Source organism: Cygnus atratus, chromosome 11 (assembly GCF_013377495.2).
Source record: "Cygnus atratus isolate AKBS03 ecotype Queensland, Australia chromosome 11, CAtr_DNAZoo_HiC_assembly, whole genome shotgun sequence".
In the NCBI taxonomy this organism is placed as follows: domain Eukaryota; kingdom Metazoa; phylum Chordata; class Aves; order Anseriformes; family Anatidae; genus Cygnus; species Cygnus atratus.
The window spans coordinates 542,137-566,749 of record NC_066372.1 but is presented as its reverse complement, the minus strand read 5'-3'; the positions used below and the strand labels follow the sequence as shown (position 1 = coordinate 566,749).

Sequence of the window (24,613 nt, the reverse complement as noted above, 5' to 3'; positions counted from 1 at the left end):
ACATAACAGATGTAATCCTTATACTGTTTACATAAAAGAACCCCTACTAATTATATCCAAAAGGTAAACCTCAATTTCCTTCTTGGTTGTCAGGGGTACATGATAAATGGGAACATACAGTGGGACGTAGTGCACTGTCCTAGAGGATGCATGAAAGCAGTAACTCCAGTTTTTCATAATGAATAGTTAACATACAAAGGTATGCATACAAAAAAAGTAAAGAGAATGACAAAATAGATGAGAGACTGGACAGTTTAAGAACTGCCGGTTGGTAAAAACCTTTAAAATATTTTTAGAAAAAAAGGGGGTGGGAGGGATGCAATTGAAGAGAGCCTGCAATCTTGATGAAAATGGAAGCTAGGTTAGAAGCAGATTGCATTTGGAATGGCAAACATATTTTTATGTTACTAAGATCACCTGAAAGGGCAGGAGTGGATACCCATGTTAGAAGTGAAAACTTCTGTAACCTCTGTTTGATGAGTTTAAGATTTCCAGTGTGGGAGACTTCCCACCACTGCACTCAAGCATGCAGAAGCACATTGAACTCTGCTGCGTTTTCATCATCAATTTCCATTTAAAATAAAACTCGCACCTTCCTGGATTTAGCATGACAGGTCACATAGGAGAGGTACTTACTGGCTTCATGCTGGCATTATTCACTCTCTGACCTAATGGCATAGAATAAGAATTCAAATAAGAATAGCATATACTGCTATTCTGAACCCTGAACAGTCAGTCAGTCAGTCTCTCTCTCACGCAAAGGCAAGAAATTTCTGTGCTTGATTTGAGTAATATATTATGTGCTCTTAGTCTTTACTTCATGCTGGTGCAAATGAAATCAATTTTGGACATCACATACAAGAAAATCTGTACTATTTCGCAGTTTCATATAAAGGACTATACGCAGTTACATTGATGGATGGCACAGGGTCTTTACCGATAAGTGTGTGCATATGTATTCCTAAGAACAAAACTCAATGCATTACAATGCCAGAGATGACACTGTTTCATAAGCGGATGCAACAGACATTCTGGCAACATGTGCAATGGAATTAAAAATGTTTTACCAGACTGCCGATGTCCTGGTTCTTATTACTATTAGCACATGGTATTTGGTGGGAAAGGAAGAAATCAGAATCAAGTGGTTTTTTTTCCCAAAATATATTCATTTTCAAGTACCTTTAGGCAATATAGATCCATAATTAGATATTTAAAGACTAACTTATAGTGCTAAACTGTGTCTAAAAAAGAGTCAGGTAAAACAGTCTTAAAATGTCTGTCTCTACCAAGGATTAACAGAATCACTACGAGCACATAAAATCACTGGATCATAATGACATTACAATATATTCGGAATCATGCTATTTTCCTTAATATTGCAGCTGTCTTGGACAGATATTACACTTCTAGACATGGTGTGTTTTCTTTTTACTTACAGGCTAAGTCAGACAAAAATAATTTATGATTAAAAAAAATCGTGTATCTATCCCAACCAGGAATTTTGGCATTAAGTCTTTGAGCTGAATCACTGAGATAATATTCTGCCAAAAATGTTTCTAAGAACAGTGCTTGAAATTCCTTTAATGTATGAATAGATCATTGGGAACCCTCCCAAGGACCTTGGGAAGCATGATAAAGAACATTCTCCCCGTCCCCCCCAACTTTGCTAAAGGTCTAGGAGGTAGGAACACATCAATTATGTTTACAAATTTTTCTTAAAAACAGATTTTATGGGTCAGCCCAGATTGCATCTGCATAAAACACACTGCTAGTCACCCAGTTAGATCCCATAAAGTATGCTGTTAAACACACAGTAAAATTAGGCAGCATGTGACTTGTACTCCGTTTTAAAATGTACCACTCCCATCAAAGAAACTGCATTTTGCCATAGTGGTATGTGCTATTTCTCCTGCTGGACAGACATCCTGTTGAGGATTGCCAAGCCAAGGCTCCAGAACTGGCTGCAAAAGACAGTTTACTTGCCCTCCCAGATACAGCAAAAGGTATATAGAAATTTGATTCCTTGCTCCCCTCCTTCCCCTCTCACTTTTCTTTTTTATTGATGTGAATAACCGCTTGCAACTGTAATTACTAATATGGAGTAACTTCAGAGAAGTCTTACCTTCACAGTTTTTCCCATCAGCTGCCACTTGAAATCCAGCATTGCACACACAGTGAAAACTGCCATCTGTATTTATGCATCGTCCATTATTGCAGATACGACCATTCTGTAAACATTCATCAATGTCTGAAAGCCAAACAAAAAGAAAAAGAATGTTTTAGGACTTTTCTTTTTTATACTCAAGCGGATTTTTTCACATTTTTCTTCACCCTAGGTTTTTAACCCTACATGGAAACAATATTCACCTGAGAACTAATTTATTTTGATTTCCATAACCAAATGCTACGGGTGTGGAAAATGTTCGCCAGCTTTAAATTTCAAGTTGCTGTGAAAGATTTCAGTCAACATTACCCAGCAGCTTGCTCAAACAAGAATCAGACCCATTTAACTGTTGTTGTTTGGTTTTGTCTGTTTTTTTTTTGTTTGTTTTCCATTTTCATTCATCATTAAAATGCTTTTACTGAAATTTAACTTAAGAATAGCTAACTACTGAAGGAAAGACAGGGGAAGTTTGTTTTTTGATGCTGCTTTGTAAAGTAAGAGGAGAGTTTGAGACTTTCCCACCTCAGAAGATATTTCTCATGCTTACTTTATATTTGAAACATCAGCTCCTCATTTCCCTCTCTCTGCAGGAGATGCTTGGCAAATGCTTTGGAGGACCTGAACAGTGATATCACACAAGGCTGGCAGCTCTCCCTTGCCTCCAAACGAGGGGAGAGGAGATGCTGAGACAGACTGTCTAGACATTTTTCAGATTGCTCAGTGTTCTCCATCAAGGCCTGGACCATCTCCCAGAGATTCCTGCACACAGGGGACTCTGTTCACAGGGATTTCAACCAGCCTATGCAAATGCATCTATAGTACAATCACATCATCTTCCCAAATATTCTGGAGGTGTCGTTCCCCAAGCCCTCTCCACAGAAGGGCATTGCTGTGCTTGAGGAAGGAACAGAGGACAAGGAGTCCTCCTGAACAGTGACCCTGGTCTCCAGACAGGTATCTGAGGGGAAACTTACATCTCTTGAAATTGTGAACCTAGATTTGCCTTCCCAGCAGCATGGTACTTCTAGGAAGCTACTAAGAAAGCCCTTAAAATAACTGTTTTGCCAGCACGCAACCAGGCCAGCAGAGGCAAGAGCTGCTTAAGTGGCAGTGGCAGCTTGCATCCCTCTTGACATCCAGCAAAAGCGTACAGGCTTGATAAACCTCTTCGCAATTGATAAACAAGCGTCATTGTTCAGTAATGCAGAAAGCGAGTTTTCTCTCTGCTCAGTCCCTTTTCCCCACTTTTGTGGCACTCAGTTGTACCTGAGCCTGACTTTAGTTACTCTGCCAGCTTTCTTCCTCGGGATAGGCTGAATGCGAAATCATCTCAAGATTTTTCTGGCCTTTTAGTTTTTAGAGTTTGTTAGGATCTCTACCTTCACGGATCTGATAGGGTAACAGTTTTACACTAAAAGAGAGTAGGTTTAGGTTAGACAGTAGGAAAAAATTCTTTACGGTGAGGGTAATGAAGCACTGGAGCAGGCTGCCCAGAGAAACTGCAGATGCCCCATTCCCTGCAAGCGTTCAAGGCCACGTTTGGATGGAGCTTTGGGCACCCTGGTCTGGTGGGAGGTGTCCCTGCCCGTGGCAGGGGAATTGGAACTAGATGATCTTTAAAGGTCCCTTCTGACCCAAACCTTTCTATGTTTCCATCTAAATCATGGTACAGGAAATTAACACAGAATTTTGGCGTTCTTTACATTCAGAAAGCTGACGGGAGACTCATCACTTGTTTCTGTTACCTTTAGAATTTTCAAATTGCGAAATATCATTGTGGATTTTTCTTTTTTCCTCAGGGAAACTTCTAAAACTCAAAGTTCCCCTCTCACTGAAATGTCTGCAATTGCTGCCACCTCTGTGTGAGGTATGATCTCTTCCTCTTGAAACTATCAGGTAGATTATAATAAGCACTTAGCTATTAAAGCTTTGATTCCTGAAAATTCATAGCTAATCACCATAAAATTTCACTTTTATTGAGGTCCATTTTACATCTACTCTTCTGCACTTGAAAAGCATTTTTCATTTTGATCATTAATCATCGCTCTAGTAGCCTTATTTATCTAAGTTCCCAATTAACATATTCATTCAGTGAAACTCCTACTAAAATTAAAAGGAATCCTATTAGCAGTTATATCAGTAGCTTGTGTTACAGACAGCAATGTTTAATCAGACACCTATCAAACTTATCATGCAGAAAACCTTCCATGGAACCTCAGAGCAAGGAATGGATAAACATCTGGTCATTAAAGAGGTTTCATTTTTCAAGAAGGGATGTAAGGAATACATTTGCAAAAGTGTATCACCACAGACACATTTGTATATGCAAAAAATAGAACAATTTACAAAGTAGTCGTGCAAAGTAATTCTACAGTAAATGCTGATTTTGGCAGGCTCCAGTGCTATATGCATATTTTGCCAAACGTACCCCACTAGCCCTTTTCTTTTCCCTAGACTGGTCCTAAAAATTCCTTCAGAAAACAAAGATTCTGCACATCTTAGCACTTTATGAACTGTCTGTCAAGCAAGTACGGTTCCCACAGACTGCACAGGAACTGCTAAGTGACCACACTTTAATGCCATTAAGCTACTGGGCTTCTGACAACCATGTGTTTGTGTAATGAATCAGTCAAATTAAAAGTGTGTGACAAAAATGACTCATGAGTGAATTCATCACCACTGAGACTCCACTTCAGCACTCCTTCACCACTAGTCAGCTGAACTATGAAGATGCTTCCACAGCTTGGCTGTTTGGCAGCAACTAAGTCAAATATTCCCAGCAACATGCAGCAGTGGTGCTGGCTCTGCATGTCCTCCTGGTTTGGAATAAGCTTCTGTACCACAAATACCTTTCAGATTCACAAAGGAAAAAATAAATAAAAATCACACACTAATACAGATAGCTTTCTTCTGGCTCTTTAAGAAACTCTGCTTCAGGATGACTGCATGTTCAGGGAATCCTCCTTTTACTCCAGAAAGCAAAATATTACGACAAGCTAGGACTTTGAGCATTCAAATTTATCCTACTCCATTTAGATGCCTCCTTTCTTGTGGAATATCAAAGTAGTCATTAATTCTCCCGCCCAAAGTCTCTCATTATGACTTAACCATAAAGGACTGCATCCACCTGTGCTGTCCAATTACCACCTCAGGGCGGTTTGCAAGTCACAGAGCCTTGACAGAGGGCTGAACACTGAGGAGCTACACCTTCCCCACTTCTGAAGACAGGGTGAAGATCAGGACTTTTGTTGTCCTTGTTCTTCAAAAACACAAATAATGGGGATTCTACAGCTTCCCCACCTAGCCTTTTGTGTGCTCTGCCACTTCTCCATACCTTAGTAAGCTGAAATTTACGTTGATTTCTTCCTCTGTCAGTGGGCAGGGAGAACACATGGACATTGTACTCTTTACCCACTGGAAGGCTTATTTTATCTCCCACCTGTGTCAGTCTTTTAGCAGTCTTTATAGGTAAAGTGCTCTTTCAAATAAGGTATGTTTATTTGTCCTTGAGATCTTCATGGAGCAAAAGAAGAAACGGCTGAACAGGTTTTTTTGGGTTTTTTTTGTTTGTTTGGTTGGTTGTTGTTTTGTTTAAAACAGATAAAAAGTCTTCCACTTCAAAGCTACAAATGCTGCCAAGATACTTTCAGCACAGGACAAAATGTCTTTTTTCATAACCCTGTCTGCGGAAGGCAGGTTAATCATTTTGAAAGAGCTCTTTTTTCTGCCGTATTTCTTTTCTTTTAGTTTTTTTAAATCATACATAACAAGTGTTAAATGTTGCTTAAAAACTGTTTTCCCTCCTGGTATGTATACAATAACACAGATATGTCTGTAAAACTGTGATTTACCTCGGCACTCTGTTCTCGTTGGTGTGCTCTGATATCCTATACGACACTGGCATATGTAGGATCCCTGGGTGTTCACACAGTCTCCACTGATACATGGATTCTTCTCACATTCATCAACATCTGCAAGACACAGACAGTATATTTTTATTAAGACATTGGTTGAAAGACATTCAGGTCCATAGGGTTATTTTACTGTTTTGTAGTTGGAGAAATAGTGTGCTGCAATCTAAAACAAGAGGGGACACCACTGAATTCCCAATAACAGGATCCCATGTTCTAAGCGAAGCAGGACCTGGGAAACTGGAGTACTCAAGACAAGATATTGTGGTAGAGGTCTCAATCCCATATGTCTGCATTCCCAGCCTCACAGGAGAGACAGATTTTGACAGAAGCAAAATCTTGTAAGACAGATAATCCTTGCTCCTATCATCTAACTCCAGCTGAGTTCCAAAATCAAAGGCCTCAAGAGCCCAGCAAGGTACTCCTGATCAGCTGAAAGAGGACTTGTTAATTTTACTGAGTTTAAGATCATGGCTGCTTTTATTTATTTGTTTACAATAATTCTTTTGCATACTCAAAGAGCTGGTAACTTTTTAAAGATGTCATTTTAAATCACTAAGAAACACATTACAATCACAGATTAATAAGAAATCCTTAATTTTGTATAATTTTGTGACAAGTTACAAGATTTGTTATATGCTGTCTTAAAGGCAAAACTGCTGTAAAAGTAACTTTGCCGTTGAAAGAAGTTTTGCTGTCTTTTTAAATATGAAGTTATTTTGGTGTGTTATTGTTGTTTGTTTGACAGGGGGTTATTTTATATAAGAACTCTGAGTTATTACATTGTCTAGAAAAGAAAAAAAAGTTTAATAAAATTCCCTTCTGTGATTTACAGCAAAAAAATCACATACCAATGCATTCCCCTCTAACATCCAGTTGGAATCCTTTGTTGCACTCGCAGCGGTAGCTCCCAGGAGTGGGAATACAGCGCCCATTAAGGCAGAGATGTCGGAACAGCTGGCAATAGTCAGTGAAGTTCACTGGCAAGATCACTGAAAAAAGAAAGTTGGAAAAATATTTTAATAGCTCATCATAATCATTTTTGGTAATCTGCAACTTGGACAGCATTTTCCGTTAAAAATCAACATTTACCTTCCATCACAACATGAATTACATAGTACAATCAGCACTGGAAGAGACAAAACAGCATTTTGTCTCTAAGAGATCTGTCTGAAACCAGCTAACAACCACTGCCTTTTTCATTGTGGCAAATCTGATGCAGTTTTCCTCTTTTGCAGGACAAAAGTGGTCTAAAGCTGCTTGGACCTAGGGGAAAAGCAGGTGCGTGGAATTGCAGGGACTCTATCAAAAGCCAACTGTAACAAGGATAAGGAAGACTGGTTCAGTTATCCCCATTTTCAAAGACAGCACAGTGACAGAGGGCAGGAATAACCTTGGAAGGTATGCCTATACGGACTTTGGCAGACAGACATGAACGGGCTATATCCATGCTCCCAGCTGACTAGAAGCTGTGCAGCTACATCAGTGAAGTGTCAGGCCTGAGTTAGTATACTTTGCCTCTTAGGCTTATTAGCTCAGCTTGGTGATGAACCAAGACTAAATAGTTTCAGCTGGTGCCAGTGCCAATGGAGCCTGCCTGCATCTGCACACAGCATGGGTCAAACGAACTTGTGTTTACTTGCAAAAGAAAATGTGGTTAGGCCAAGTGATTTTAGGTGGTGCATGCCTACTGCAGACTATATGGGCACTTAGTAAATTCCCAGAGAAAGGGCAGAATAAGGAATATATCACTATTCTGCTCTGGCTTCCATGTTGTTCTAGTGAAACCTTACCTATCTCATGTGTATCACTGGAACAGTTCTTTCTTTACATTGGGTCAGCCTCAGTGCCCACCAGACTAGTATTTTTTACCTGTACATCACCTGGCCAAGTAAGAGTGAGGAACACAACCTGAAAGAAGCTGTTTTCTCACAGACAAGCTCTTTAAAGTAACTATCACAACTTAGTTAAAAAGCTATTGGTGTTCCATGATGTTGACATGCAGCAAAGCTCACAACAGCCTTAAAATAACAGTAATGTAACTATTGTAATACATACATCTCAGTACAGACAGTAAAGATGTGATTTTGGAATCCTATAGAAAGGAGAAAAACACTACCAATGAGGTACACTTGCTGTAAGATACATGTTAACCAGACTACAATTAGAAGGATATCTAGAAACGATATGGCCACATAAAATAAGTGATAACAGCTGAAGGAAACAAACTGCGCCTCAGAAATGCATGTTTCTATATAAACTAAATGCAGATGGTATAGGAAGAAGTGAATACTTCCTTCTTACCATGAGGTGGTGGAGCCCGAGATGGATAGACAATTTCTGGCTGTTGAGGGACCAGAGGAGGATAAACACCAGGAAGGATTGGTGGAGGCATGACTTCAGGACGACCCGGAGGAATGTCAGGTCTTGCTGGCAGCAGAGCAGCTACTGTGCACAATTTGCGATACTCATCTGAAATGTGAAAAACACGAGTGCTGTTTTAGACTCTTGTAGCTTTTCCATTTAATCCAACTCCCCCCCTTTTCACAGCATGTCAGATTAGTAATAACAAATTCTAAATAATCTGGACACACTGAGCCTACATCAATTTTCTTCATAGCAACGAGCTTTGTTCTGTGAATCAAGTCATTAATCCAAAGGAGGGTATTAATGCTGCTTGTCAGAAGACTGCTAGTACAAAGATAACATAACTGACTTTCTGGATATGAAATTGAACAGTTGAATTGGGACCTGATCTTAATCTCATCTTAATCTGATTTTAATCATCAAATCTTTGATGAACTCAGTGAAAAATTTACCAAAAGAAGGACTTTTGGACTTGATCCCAAGTTAATTTAATACAAACCCTCCCATAAAGCTAGAAAAATACTAGACTGGGGAAAAAAAAAAACCAGTTTCTACTGTATTTCTTAAAAGTTAGTCCCCTAAAACAAAGAAATATAAACATAAGCCATGAGGCAAAAGCAATTAGAGAATGAATACACTAACGCTATTTCATTGTGAAAATGAAGTTTGCCCTTAAAAGCAGAAATCAAATGAGGTGCAATCTAAGGAGTGTAGTCAAAGAGAAACTGAGTCAGATCCACACCAAATTCATCCTTCCCCTGATGGGAAAAATGGGAAAATGATTTATTTTGCTGTAAATGTTATCTATACTGAGCGTCATACATTCTTCTATTGTTTATCTTTATTAGTGGCATCTGCCCTACTGACCCACTTTTCCTTGTGCCCCCAGCTCTTTTGTCCTTGGGAAGTGCAGGTTTGGAAGATGTGAACCAAAAAATGCACACAATTAAAGACCACATTTCCAGCTGACCTGATTCACGTCCGCAATTCATGTGTACGCAAATAACTATTTGTGCAGCCAGTATATTTGAACTTCAAAATTGTAGTTTATGGCAGAAAAGGAGGGAGGAATTATATAATGAAAACAAAATGCTAAAGAGATGCATGAATTTTTGAACCAATATAAAAAATGAGAACTGAAAAACAAGTCCAGTGTTGGAAGATCTAGGTTGAGTATTTCAGCATTCAACACTTTCATCCTGCTTTTATTTTCACCTGTAAAACATATCAGAAATTCTTCCTGAATCACGAAGGTTTTGTTAAATAAACACGGTAGCCCAAAATTCTGCTTTCCCTGATTATTTGTGTTTGTGTTTTGTCTTTGTGTTTATTTTCATACTCTTAGGTGATCGGTTTGTTTCATACGTCACTGCATTCCCCTCTATTGTTCCTTAGGGTGACTTAATCTTTAAATCATTCGCAAGAAGATTTTATTGTATTTTGCTTGTTTTGTTCTAGTTTTCTACTTTGCCTATTCATAAGTAAGCTGAATCCGTTCTCAGTCAGTGATCTATCTGTGACAAAACAGACACAGAGACATTCAGAAGAGTGTCCACTTAAGTACATTCAGAAACACCAGTATGCAATTTTTTTCTAACGACAGTAGTTTTAATAGTCAATTTTCTAATCATCCGTTTTCTACAGCCTACTGATCAGTCTCTGTGAAAGAAACAATACTGTATTTCTTTTTCACTCCAGATTGGTAATGCCCAATTACCCAAAGGCAGTTGACCAAGAGCTGAGGATTTCCGCACAAAAAGAAGTCACGGCATTGGGGCTGCTCATGAATGCAATCAGCACACATGATCAAACCGTTTAGGTGTGAACTGAACACACACGTGGCTGGGTGCCCGCCACAACACTTTTGAATTATTTGCAGTGTCAGTGGCGAACTGTCACTCCATATAAACAATTATTGCCGTGTTATGCAAAGAAATACAGTGCAAGCCTTTTTTATTGCAACTTTAATCTCTGTGGATAATTTCCAGCAATAAACAGCTGATTTTATAGTACCATCTGGTCTGCTGCCCACATTGAAAATGCAGCTACTTGGTTACATTATGCAACTAGTGCTCCACTTCATATTGCTGTGTGCTTCCATTTCAGAATTAGAGAGACTTCGGGCCACTGGTACTCTTCACTGATAGCTCTAAATTCCTCATCTTACTTTCTCAGGCTATATTGAGGAATAAATGAACATGATTAAATAATGACAGCAACACCTTGCATACAGGTAAGGCTTTTCAAAGATTTCAAAGCACCTTTGAAAAGAGCAAGTTCAGTCTCAATCTATATCCCAAGTCAGAAGAAAAAAGTGGAATACAGCCATGATCTGGGAGACCTTGCATGGATTTTTGCATCAGGAAGCCTGAGTTCTAGCTCTTTTTCCACCATATGTCTCTGTCTGTGGCCTGTGCTAAATCATTTCACTTTTCCACCCAGCTTATTCAGCAGTTAGATATGAATAATTAGAAAGTATGTAAAGAAAACAGGGACTGTGTTAAGATTGAGAGTTGTCTCCTCCTCTTCCAATTTCAGGTGATCATCAATAGATTATACTATTTTCTAAGCATTATTCTAGTCAATCTTGGATATTTAACATGTTTAAATATTATTAACGAGATAGTGACAGAACCAGGAAGACACCTCCCACAGTTTTGATCTTATTGCTCTGCTTCAGTATTACAGTTTCAGTCAAAGGGTTAAAAACAAGAATAAACACTCCCATATGTGTTCTCTGACAATTTCTTCAGAGTTATACTGCAGTAGTGTTATGACCCCAAATTCTCCCTAAACCCTGCACCTCCCTTGAGCTCCTCCTAGCAATCCTTAAGCTTCTTGTGTTCTTCCTTTCTAAAGCATTTCATTAAGTCTCCACTCCTAAACAAACTCAAAAACATCTTTCCTCCACCCCCTCACACTTAGTTTCACAATCTGCTCACCATCTTCTGTAAATTCCAGATTCATGTTATCTGGGGATCTTAATATGCAGTGAGGCACTAAAGCACAACACGTTTTGGTAGCAGACAGAAATCATGTTGTGTCAAATTCCAGAATGGCACCTCAAAGAGCTAGACATACGAGAAAGGAAACTTCAGTTTTCCAGTGAGAATGAAATTGCAGATTGATCTATTACAGAGCTCTGGAGGAAGTAACTTGAGCCTGAAGAGGATGTTGAAAACAACACCTCAGTCAGGTAGGGTCAGAATATCCAGGCTATAAAACATCAACTAGCTACCGATAAAATCCTTTGATGACGTTTGCTTGCCCTAGCCTATTGGCATTCCTGCCATAGGAGACCGTGCTTTGAGCAGTGGGGCTGGATTAAACAATCTGCCAAAGTGTCTTCTAGCCTCAACTGTTCTGTGTGATCCTGTGACAAAAATACTACTGATGAAAGAAAATGGCTGCCTAATTCAGTGTTCAATCACACTCATAAGAATACAGGTGGATTCATACCAGTGGATCTGATCGGGCACATTTCAGGAGCACCGGCTGCACCAGAAGACCAGCATCGGCCACTGTCACAGCAACACTGCATTTTGGACAAAGGCTGGGGAAGCTGATTGCTGCAGCGCCCATTCGTCAGGGAAGAGAAGCAGTATCCAGGACGCACATCTACCAAGAGAAAAAAAATGGATACATAATCACCAGTTCAACAAGGAATGTGACTTTAACAAAAAAGACAGGTCCTGTTTTTCTTGTTTGATTGCACTATCAATGATATAGCATTTTCAACATTAAAAAAAAGAAAAGGCAGAAACCCACAAAAATCTGGATAAAATTTGGTCTATGTGGGATTCAATGCAGGTGAAATACCTCCTGTGTGAAAGCCAATGTGAAACGTAATAGCAATGAATTAGAGGAGGAAAAACAGAATGGAAATGGGTATTCAGTATACAAAATACGCAGTGCCGCCAAAGAAAAATTCCAGCGTCAACTCTATAGTTAGTACTATATATATATAGATAGATAGTACTAGATCAGTTCTGTTTAAGCTTTGATTTCAAAGCCACTGATACATAGCAAAAATTCACAGCATTGCAGATCTCAAAGGAGTAATTCATATTTCATTTGTCATGCCTTCCCCAGCTGAAGTAGGTAGTGATTTGACAACATACAGGCCTGCAGGCAAGAGAGAGCAGCACAGCTTTAACTGGTGCCATCACATTGTTTATGGAAATACGCTGTCTTCCTGTCCGAAAAGGGTAAGCACGTGCTGTACAATGAACATCCCATACCCAGATTTCATACACTCAGCTCTAACAACATTGTACAGAAGATACCCTACCTTAGAAACGGGAAAGAAAACGTATATGGGAGCAAAAAATAGAATAAAATAAAATAATCTTGTGATAAATACAAAGCTCTGAGCAATTGTTTCACAATACGTCATACCATGTCAAATTCAATAAAAGCTGTAGAGCGATTTGATGCTGCATGATAAACCAGACCAAGTTTGTTTTGAAAATGCACAAACATTTGCTGTCAAAATGTAGTGGAAAAAGCTGCAGATAAAAGCTTAGAACAGCAGACACCATGCACTAAAGAAACAGTATCTCAGTTATACAGGGCATGGTGGATTCATCTGTCTAACAGTGCTTTCCAGAGTTTACTAGATATTCTAGTGGACAAAAAAAAAAAAAAGCAGGGAAGTTTCTTACTATTTTGAGGAAATTGATATACAGTGATATGTTGGGAGAGTCTGTGATGGTTCTGCATTTTATTAGCTGGAACCATGAACACGGGTATTACTGGCAGTACAACTAAAAAAACAGTTGGTCTTTGTTTCCAAACTTTAGTTTACTCTTATTATGATACAATGGAATTCTGAAATAGACAAAAAAAATAAATTCTAGTCAGTTCTGTTACTGGCCTCCTGGTATCCAGCTAAACTGCCAAGCACATATAGTCCTTGATCTACCATTTTAAAATCAAAGAAAGCTCTGATGCAAACTGTTCTCCACTGCACCTGTTACAGTTTCCTCTTCACACAAAGCAGACATATATTCAGATGCTTGGTGTGATGGTGGGGTGCATGGGCAGGAAGGGAGGACTGTAACCACCCCTAACCCCTGTAATTCAGTCTTCTCAGTTTTGGTCAGTACAAAGTTCTGAAACAAGTGAATGCAGTAATGGGCTGAAGTGGGAAAAGTGTCTACGTGGGTTCTGTGCAAGCACACAACGTGCCATAAAAAGATAAACAGCAAACATCTTTGTCTGCCTACAGGTGTAAGAGCTTATCCAAAAACTACAACATTTTCAGAAAATGAAGGTAAATTTGTGAGAAAAATGCCGAATCTTTCCATACTCCTAGTAAGTAATTCTTTCCTTATTTAGTTCTTTTTTCTCTTTCATTTTCTGTTGCAAAAGGGAAAATACACGTAAGGTCAAGAATAGAGGGAAAAACATTTTTCTGTTCACAAATACATTTTCAGATTTAAAAATTTTAATATTTTTCACTAAAAACAGTATTTTGAAAATATAAAAAAATCACTGAATATAGCTTTCAAGAATACCTTTTTTTTTTTTCAAAAAAAAAAAAAAGTCATCTGAAAAGTAACACAGAGCAAACAAATTTATGAAAGCCAGAAACAGGCTTATAAGCTTTCTTCATAGCACTCTTCATGTACTTTGGATGAGATGTTCTGCTTTTATTTCTGCTCTCCAGCTCCATTTGCTTCATCTATTCTTATTTTTAAGGTTTGTCATAATGGAGCTCCCAGTTCTCCCTTTGGATATTTGGCTTCAGTGCTGCTCCATTTGAGTCTCATAAGGGATACATTTCTCAGAAGCACTTCCTCATCTCCAACATAATAGACACGTTCAGCTAACACTTTTCACTTAAGACAGGCATGTTGTAATTAAATCAAGACTACATGTCTTGCCCATCTCTAATACAGATTTGGGTTCCATCCCTGTTAATATAGCAAGTAAGCGGTCTGCCTATTAGACAAAATCCAAAATATCTGCAGCTAATTAACAATGCTTCCCATTTAGCACGTTTTGCCTTGGACATGAAGCCAAAATTGTAATGATGCCTCATGGTCTGGCATATTACTTAACATAGCCTGTCATCATTTAAATACCCCATTCTTTAGCTAAACTATTTCAGACTGCAAATACAGTGGGTAAAAAAGGCTGGAAAATGGCAGGAATGGAAGGGAATGTTGGGCAAACCTGGCTGAGCAATGAATATAAAAAGTAAAACGCAAATAGCAGTTGAGCATCTCCACAGAAGTTTTTTGCTACAGAAAAGTGCATAAATATCCTTCATAAATATTAACTACAAGTGGTAATCAATGATGTAATGATCCACAGTCATTTAGGAGCTATTCATCTGAAGCAACAAGAGCAATGCTCAACCAGCATTTTAAGCATATATAGTATATGTCTAATCTACTAAAATTCTGTTCTTGATAATGCAAGAAATAGTCTATTTCTCACAACCTGCAGAAATAGAATGGCACTCACATAGAATGATTCAAAATGAATTATAACCCAAACTACTTCCAGAACTCTTGGGAAAATTAATATCATTTGGTACTTTTCTCTGTGAAGTCATTTTTGTTCAATTTCTTCCCAAATCATTATCTACCAAAGGTACTAAACAACAAGGAGCTCAACCCGTTCCCATGCCTCACCACCCTCATAGTAAAGAATTTCTTCTGAATATCTAATCTAAATTACGCTTTTTGAGTATCAAACCACTACTCCTTGTCCTGTCACTACACTCCCTGACAAAGAGTCCCTCCCCAGCTTTCCTCTAGTCCCCCTTTAGGTACTGGAAGGCCACTGTAAGGTCTCCTTGAAGCCTTCTCTTCTCCAGGCTGAACTACCCCAACTTCCTCAGCCTGGTTTCACAGGAGAGGTGCTCCAGCCCTTAGATAATCCTTGTGGCCCCCTCTGGACTCACTCTAATATAACATGGACTAAAACAAGTACAAACACAAGATCAAGAATATCAAGTAGAATTGTTAAATATGTTCTGCCTACTTAAAGACAACAAATGTGGCACGACAGAAAAATTCTAATACAAAAAATTAAACAGAAGGTCACAACAAAGAAGGAAAGAGGAAACATCTTGCAAATTAAAACCTCATTTTGGAATACAAATATAGGCACATTATGTACTTTTACATAAAAGAAGAATTTAAAGATCACAAGGTGAAATATGTTTCTGGTACAATGTTATCCATTTCTGAGATTCATGAATACTCATGACACCTACTGCCTTATGATTTACAGTATTTTACTCACCTATGCATTTTAAGCCATCAGGAGCTGTATAAAACCCTGGAGGACACTTGCAGAAATAACTACTGACTGTGTTTGAACATTCTCCCCCATCACAGATTCCAGGAATGGTGCTGCATTCATCAATATCTTAAAGCAAAAAAGAGAAGCAGGGTCAGATTAGCTGTATTAGGCGTGAGAAAAGGTGTTTTATAATTAACATTAATGATCAAATTCACTGTGGTCTGAGACCCCTCTCAACTTATGTACTAGGGACACAATTAGCAGTTTCAAACCAGGATCAGAATCTTTTGTTAGTTATCTTATAAACGCAAGTGAAATAGAATCTAAGGTCGTATTATATCTGTAAACTGCAAAAGGTCTGTTTGTTTTGCTGCTTAATAACGATGAATGAAAATGTAAAGCTGCAGGAAGGATTTACTAACTGTAAGCAAGCAATAACCTCTCCAATTTGAATTCTGCACACTAGGGTTAAGAAAATCGGTAGTGATCAGGAACATAACTGTTACGTCTTGTGGTATCTCCAGCAGCACAGCATCTTCTGGCACCAGACAGGCAACACTGATTCAAAGGGAGCTGTGGCACCTACTAAATTGCCTATCCTAACTGTATTTGTTTTTTTCTTAGAAATCCCCCATACAAAACTGACCAGATAGGTACTGTTTAACTAATGCAATCCAACAGGATTGTAGCACAAAGCACGATGACTGCAAGCAACAAGAACTACCTTTCTGTTTCTCACCTGTTTCTTTGGCAATAAAAAGCCACTAAGTGCATGTACTGAAGTTTCGACAGATTTCTCGACACTAGAAACAGATTTCTAGAAACTGAAATATCTACCACAGAAAGCACGTCAGAATTTTTCTCCACAGATTTTGTCAGTAATTAAAAAAAAAAAAACATACCATGTCATCACTAACAAATTTTGATCCATATACTAAATCATCAGCATAGATCTAATGCAGAAAACTTTTCAATTTCTGTGTGAAAAAATAACACACATCTTATACCTGATCATTGCTGCATACATGAACAGAGGGAACATATAAAAGGTTTCTTCCATGCTTAGGAGTTCATGTTATTTACAGCCCTGCAAAAACCGACCTATGCCAGTCTCAGCTGCTCCTTAATTACCATCAATAGCCCGCCTGTGCTGCGTTGTTACTTCCCCCCTGGTTTTCAGTGACTGTCTTAACAATGCAGCTGTATCTACTTAGCACTGCTCTCATCTAGGAACCTGGAGTCCAGCTGAGCTTGAAAAGAACTCACTCTTTTCTCTGGTACCTACAAGAAGAATCAGTGAAGCAGACCAGAAAGGCAGGTTACTTTTAGAGTGATCAGTGATAACCGGCTGTCACAGCCATCTAAGATCACTGAGCAGCTAGCTCTCCTGAGAGGGAGAATCCTGCCAGAAATTATGGTATCACAGGACTCTCTCTATACAACCTCTTCTCCAGAGATCTACAAACAGATAGACACATGGCTATAATAATGATTTCACCAACCACAAAAATTTCTGAGATGAAATACTGCAACACCACCCAACACGCCAAGGCAAGGAATGAATAATATTGTAGTCATTATAAACGATTTGAAGAATTTAAATGCAACGCCTAAATTGGAATTTGGCCCCGACAGATGGGGGAACACCCTAAGTCCCACAGGCCCATTAATGTGCTTTTTATCAAGTAGAGAGGATCTCTCTTTTCCTTTTCCTGGGAAGACAGTAATATAAAAATGATCAATTCTTCTTTCCCTAGGTAAAGAATTGGATGGTCTACTATCTTTGTGGCCCCTCACCTTTGCGGGAGAGGAGTAGAGGGACTGGGGTGGCACACAGATGACCAAACTTTGCAGATAAACCCATCCCAAACTGTGCGGGGCCCTGGGCCCCCTGTGCACACATTCCTCCCCAGCATCTTGCTAGCTGTCGTGATGTGGGTCACATTCCTCGCTTGGGTGTGTGAGAGGGGTGTGACTTTTTGTTCAGTGCTACTTCAAGGGTGTTGCCAGAACCTCCAGCCTGAGTGCCTTGGGAGCGCTGCTAAGAGACTTCTGGCGTCTGCTCCAGGATTATACTCTGCAGGAGTCCCAAAAGTCTCAGTGACAAAAAATGTGGAAATTGAATTTCGGTCTGAATAGAGCCCTTAATTAACAGAGAAAAATGCAGTTGTAAATGGATCAGATTCAAGCATCTTCTGACTCAAATTCACCAATGTTTATCTTAAAGTCGGTGTTGCCACTGTTTATATAGAGTCTGACCTTTTTAAAAGCAAAATCACCACTCTTTATTTTAGGGTTGAGCCTAATCCAAACAGTATTTCACTATTTATATTAGTGTTGACATTCATATAAGCAATATTGTCATTATTAAGCATGCAAGGTAAGTATACTCAATGTACTCACAGACATGAATGTCACTCTAGGAAAAATTACTCCCTCCAATCACCACAAAAATATATCTACCTCAGCTTTAATGCAACTGCAAGAGGAATGCTGATTTGAAGCAGTGAAATAATGTAACACCTAAAATCTAATTTTCCACCAGCTTTGATAATAAAGAGGACTTTGTCTGACACTTCTCTTTTTCCCATCTTGCTCTGGTGTCTCACTGTACCTTATGATTTCTGTCATGATCTTACTTGAACTGGGACCCACAATAAAATGGTGCTAGTAATTCAGCAGGTAGCTCCCAGGTCTATGAAACCATGGACCAAGGAGACGTTACAACCTGCCAGAAATCCTATCTGCTGGACAAAAAGTTAAACCAAGTACATGATCATATGTTTATTATTATGTTATAGAATTAATTATAGTTAATTACAATAAGCCAAACACCTTGTCTTATAGTGGAAATTTCAACTTAAAACTCAAAGGGATAATTTGGGAAAGCAGAATGGATATTCAGCTGTTACATGACTATGTTCTTAACTATCGAATCACTGTCCTATTTCATGCTGCTGGTATAGAGCTCCTACTCTCAATTCTTTTGATTTTATTATTATCTACAAGGCTTTCACTAAAATTGCATGGTACAATTTATATGAAAATGTACTGGAAGTAAATCTCTGTCTGCTAAAGTTCAACAACGCACAGGTATAAAATAAAACAAAGGAAAGTGTATCCCATCTTTGCAGCTAAGAAATCCCTACAAAGGGATTTCACACAATGGTGCACAAAATTTGTGGCAAGGCTTGGAAATGAACCAAGTTATCCCAGGTTCTTGGGCCCAGCCAATCATTCTCAACTGTTAGGAATTGCAGGCTCTGAAGGTCTTTTCTTTTCTTTTCTTTTCTTTTCTTTTCTTTTCTTTTCTTTCTTTTCTTCTTTTCTTTTCTTCTCTTCTCTTTTCTCTTTTAATAGGATTTGGCAATCAAAAAATACCATAGCAATGCTATACAATGCAGCAAGCCTGCAGTTCTCAGTTCCCCAGGTATTAATACTTAACAAGGCACATGTTCAGTCTTTCCTATTCATCCTGTTCTTGGTACTTCATCCACTGAAGGAAATACTTGTAATGTTGTTCTACCCTGAAGCTGGGCTACTTTCTGCCAAAACCATTGGCAGTCAATATGAAAGCCATGCTATGTACAAACTCTTCTGAAATTGCTTTCCCTAACACGTAATTGAATTATAAAGTTTTTCTTGAAATACGGATTTTCCTTTTGAAAGACTGTCATAATTCTTCCAAAATGACTACAAAATGTTGAGTAGTTCCTTAAAGGCACCTGACAGAAGAAAGGGTGGTGGATGCACACCTCCCTTTCATAATCACCTTAAGCTCTAGTGGTCATTCATCATTTCATCTTTCTGAAGGGCTTAACCTGCAAGGTGCTAAATGCATGTCAAGTAACAAAAAACAGGACATTGAGAAAATACTCTGGGGACAGACCCTCTGCCGCCAAAGTCAGTGGGACAGTAAAGAAGCCAGTGATTAATACTCAGATTTTCCCCTCAAAAATTAAAATTGCAGTATCTATGCCTGATTATTATACTACAGAGAAGAAAAAATATTATCAAATCACAGTTAAACATTCTCGAGATTCAATAATCGTGCAGTGCAAATTTCAACACTAATATCTAGCACCTGCTAAACTTCCATATGCGGATTACCAATAAGGAAAGATAAAATGTTTGTCCTTCTTTAATATCTGCAACTATAAGGATGAGTTTAGACCATAGTCCTGTGGTCTTCACTCAGCAGTGTAAAACTCTCATTAATGTCACATACAGTTTAACTGAGTAGGTGGGGATGTGTTGAACCTTCCAGTCATATACACTTTTTGGTTAAAAGATCCACAGAGAGACATGTGCCTCAAGCATTTTTAAAGTAACATATCAGTTAAAAATATTTTCAGTTTTAATATTTAACTTGTTTCAGTTGTACCTTTAAGTCTGCAAAATGTTACATGAATAAAAGGCTGGAAAAAGCTGCAGGGCCAATATTTAAGATTCTCTGGTTTAGAAGGAGAAAGGACCATTATTCATATTTGCTGTGAAGAATGCTGTTTGCATGTTCAAGGTCAAAGAGACTGGAAAGTTTGTTACAAACTCCTAAACAAAGTTGGCCCCAAAAAAGAAGACTTCCCCCCTTTACTTTCAGAAGAAAGTTCTGAAAGTTCTTACCATCACATTTTTGTGTCACTTCATTAAACTTGTGTCCAGCTGGGCATTTGCACTCAAAAGATCCAACAGTATTGATGCAATTTCCCCCTTGACAGATCCCAGGGATGGCTTGGCATTCATCCACGTCTATCATATAAAAAAGGAAAAAACACCCACTTTAAATTCATTTCTCAAGAATAGCCATAATAATTTGTCTAGATAGAAATTAAAGTAAATATGCCTACATCCATCATTCACCCATGATAATATTATGATACTTGCTTGTGAAGACAGACACTGATTTTGTAATTACTCTATGCAAAGTATGATTAAGTACAGTATTCTAAATATTTTCTACAAGAAATTACATGGTTATTATTGTTACAGACATTAAACATCTAACTGTTATTGCTTTGTTTTTCCAAAACATCTGGGGAATGGTGATGCAGAGAACACAGCCTGCCAAAACCCAAGTTCCTTTAAAGTGTCTGAAGCTGGGCACCCAAAATCACTTGCAACTTTGAAAATCTTGGCAACTCCATACAGCATATAGCTGAGTGCTGAGATGCAGGAGCCCCGAATGAGTGGAGGAGCAGTGTGTGATGTGCATGGAGAGGCCTCACAGAGGGAATTGCACACTCATTATTGATGGAAATGATTAACTCCTCACACTCCAGTAAGATCAGCATCAATGACCTTAAGCTGTGTTTTATTTCCATAGCCATAATTAATGTCTCCAGAGGCATTATTAATCACCTACTTAGACATTCATAACTCTGGCTGGTTTTTGTTGTTTCTTTCTTTCTTTATAACTTTTCCCTTTACTTCTCTCCTCTTGCTTTTAATTTGTCACTTAAGAAAATGAAACGACAAAGATAGTACCACAGGGTAGGTAGGAAGCACAAGACAAACATTTTCAAGAAGCCCCGCTTTCTGGCCTGACAGCTGTTTTAGCACAACAACGTGTGTCATCACTAAGCTGCAGAAGTGTTGCAATGGCTTAGTAATAGCTAGAGAAAAAAGACTAAAGGAGGAGGAGTAACATTGCCATAGGAGACAAGGGAGGTCTGGCTCACACCCCCCTGAGGGCTGCCCTGTGTCTGTGGCTCCCTAGTCCTTTGGGAGCAAGCAGAGCACTCACCACTCTGCACACCAAACACCTGTGCTTCCACCCAGGGGTTACCAGCTGCTGCTGGCAAAACCCCATTTCTTGAAATCTTGGGCTTCAAGTTTCTACACAGGACCACAAGCTGAAGGAGATGACGCCTTCAAATCTCCCTGTATAAATCCCAGAGAGCCAGCTGCAATGTGTCTTGCAGTCTGAAAAGCAAAGTATTATGTCTGTACAAAAGGCCAAGAGGCAATTTCCCTGGGAACCATGAGTAGGAAGTTTCAGCAACGCCATGGGGCATATCTGTACCACATTGCAGAGCATTATGTAAAGATCCCCGGGTGATGAACCGGGTCGCGGAGTGCCACAGCAGAGCCACAGTAGTGCTGTGCCTGAGCTAACCCGGGCACTGGGAGGCACAGACAATCAGCACAGCACCCACTGACACAGCCACGCTGCTGCTGGAACCTGAGCTAAACCAAAACGCTGCGCTACAATAACAACAGTCAAGCCAGACTTCATGGCACTGCACTAAATTTAAAATAAAAAAATAGAACTCATGCTCCTGAGTCACAATGTCTGTTTCAAAATCCTACCTTTTGGCTTTCATTTTTGTAGTTTGTATCTTTAAAAAATCTCAGCTGTAATACTAATTTAACTTTTAGCCAGACAGACAAAGTCAAACTGTAGGCAGTGATATTCTATTTACTTTTTAAAATAAACTTGTCCTCCCCTCCATTTTATTTCTTCTGATTTCTCCACACAATAATAATGGTTTCTTTTCCCTTCAGAGAACCTGGATTTTATTTAACCTGCTTTTCTTTACTTAGATTGAATATGGATGTGAAAGCCCTGAAATGTCTTCAGTCTGAATGGATGTTATCTGATTTCAAAAGGATTGGATTTAGTACAATTGTATGAAAAATAAAGCTAATATGTGGTTCCATAGCAGATCTGTTGAAATTATGAACACATTACAAGAGAAAAGAAAACTGGAAAGTACAGGTCAGATATACAGGGCCAAAACTGTGCTGGCACTGCATACAGATTAGCATAAATGTAGCTGCACGCAAAGAAATGTGTAGCAAGCGGAGGTAGCCTTATTCTGACCTGCACAAAACCATTGGAGAGGTCACCGCAACTTTTCCATGACACAAACAAGAGGGCTATAACTAGGTGAGGCATGAGGTCAGGGGTGTGGGCCACATATTTATGCACATAAAATCTCAGAACTGTCCAGAATGTTAATTTACAGATTTCTGCACAATTTAGTTCTGACTTTTAACAGTGAGAGGGGAACAGGTTGGCTGAGGTAAGAATACGTAAGCGTTATGCAGCATACACAAACATGCCCATCGTGAAGTTCATCATGCCTGTCTGCAGGCACCAACCGGGACCTGGCTTGCAACAGATATCTGCATTTTTTAATACAATGGAATGTCTTGAAGTCCTTCACAAGAATTTAATGATTAAATAAAATTACTTGTAGATTTATAATCTTTATCTCCCCTATTTTAAAAAATACTGTAACTTATTAGAAAATGTTAGACAAATCGAAATAAACTAGTCCCAAAGATATGGCCCTGGGAATTTATAATCCACATCAGTTTAATACATAGCTGCCCCTGTTAACTTTCTCCTGTTTCCTGCCAGACATCCAGACAATAAAAGAATTTATACAGCTGGAAGTACTAGAATAAAAGCCAAAAGCAGTGTAAGGACTTTCTATGGTAAGGCATGCTTAGAAAGAAGCAAGCAACATCTGGGTGGATTTTACGATTTGAAACAAATGCAAATGCATTTCCAAAATTGTATAAAATATATAATAAGTATAATAAGGCATTTGAAATTCATGACGTGCACTTTTCTCCAGGTTGAAGCAGTGTAGCTCAAGAGATAAGACACCCAAGATGAATCCAAACCCAACAAATTTTAGCTAAAAAAATACCACACCAGATAAATGGAACAGTATTGCCACAGATTGATGCATGTTTTGAGCACTTTTTGAAACAGAATAAAATCCTCTGTGGAACGGTTGAGTGGTACACTCTGAGAAACATGCTACAGAACCAAGGGAAAAGGCTGCTGGCAGTGAGAAATTCATTAAGATGCTGGCTGCTCTCACACGACCTAAGTTACTAATGTACTCACTTGAACATCAGACACTCACTGAATCATGAAGTAATGCATTTGACAACATTTTTCCATACTTCAGACATATAGCTGAGAATGACTTAGGACAGGTTATTCACAGCAGTGCAACTCAATTAAAATTAATCCAGTAACAATTTCAGCAGCTTTCCGGGAAGCTTTGCTGCTAACTTACCTTGACAGGCCCCCGTTCGAATGTTTGGAATGAAGCCTCGGCGACAGGGATGCGGCTGGGCAGGACACATTTCACAGGGGTGGCCCCACGCTCTCCCAACAGTTGCACAGCAAAGGGTTTTTGTGCAGACTATTCCACTGAGCTGTCCCTGGCACATCTGGTTGGTTACCAAAGTGAAGCAAGGGCCGGTCCTGTAATCTGTGCCAAAGACAGGAAACCTAATCAGCATCACAGTAAAAATACACAACAAAACTTATAATAACTTATAATAAAGCAACAAGATTTAAGCAAGTCTTCTGCACATAAATTCCCTACTACCCCAATGATTTCACTTAGCAGTGCTCTGCTACAGGTTTTTCTCAGATTTACTTCTCATTCAAATCCATGGAAAATACGCAGCTCCACGAATACATTGTGACTATTTTACCAGGGGTATTTTATATTTAAGATTCTGCACATCCCCTTTGCAGCTTGGTTTAATCTCTAGTAACACTATTTGGGAGGTCTTTACACTACTTTGTTTTAAATATTCAACACATTAATTAAAATAATACTGATAAAAAAGTTAGGATATGTTTATTTCCACAAGTGTTATTCTCAAATGAGTCTCAAGGGATGAGAATACAGGCTGCAGGAAGTTTTTCGATGACAGTTTTCACTGTTATTGAGGCATATGCTGTACCAGATACGTGGGTAAGCTTTGCCTACAGCTGAATGGAGGGCATGTGGAACACATCTGCTTTGATTTGTTTATGGTAGGACAGGCCACTTATCCAATAGAAAGAATTAAACTAAGATATTAATAAAATACTAGTAGACTTTATTTTGTTCCATGCTCCAAGGGCAACAACCAAACAGTGGTACTGCCAACT

General features: G+C 38.9%; 1 protein-coding gene and 1 long non-coding RNA gene across 8 annotated transcripts in view; one reads left to right on the top strand and one right to left on the bottom strand.

The window, feature by feature from the left end:
* FBN1 (fibrillin 1) overlaps positions 1 to 24,613 on the bottom strand; it is a 156,568-nt gene that overhangs the window by 78,846 nt on the left and 53,109 nt on the right. For 2 of the 6 annotated variants that reach the window (XM_050712903.1, XM_035553775.2), the window contains exons 7-14: positions 23,742 to 23,939; positions 20,326 to 20,451; positions 15,703 to 15,828; positions 11,902 to 12,060; positions 8,380 to 8,547; positions 6,927 to 7,067; positions 6,016 to 6,135; positions 2,123 to 2,248 (exon numbers count right to left, since the gene is read on the bottom strand). In XM_050712903.1, coding sequence (XP_050568860.1) covers positions 2,123 to 2,248; positions 6,016 to 6,135; positions 6,927 to 7,067; positions 8,380 to 8,547; positions 11,902 to 12,060; positions 15,703 to 15,828; positions 20,326 to 20,451; positions 23,742 to 23,939 — 1,164 coding nt within the window. Of the gene's footprint in view, positions 1 to 2,122; positions 2,249 to 3,109; positions 5,014 to 6,015; positions 6,136 to 6,926; positions 7,068 to 8,379; positions 8,548 to 9,986; positions 10,619 to 11,901; positions 12,061 to 15,702; positions 15,829 to 16,709; positions 16,919 to 20,325; positions 20,452 to 23,741; positions 23,940 to 24,613 lie in introns of those variants that run through there. The other 4 variants (XM_050712904.1, XM_035553776.2, XM_050712905.1 and 1 more) reach the window with 4 other exon arrangements.
* LOC118251562 (uncharacterized) lies at positions 1,884 to 9,851 on the top strand. Of its 2 annotated transcripts, XR_004779859.2 has the most exons (4): positions 1,884 to 2,003; positions 2,755 to 3,118; positions 7,314 to 7,476; positions 9,332 to 9,851. It is a non-coding gene; the product is annotated as an uncharacterized LOC118251562 (long non-coding RNA). The 2 variants fall into 2 exon arrangements; XR_004779860.2 differs by lacking the exon at positions 2,755 to 3,118.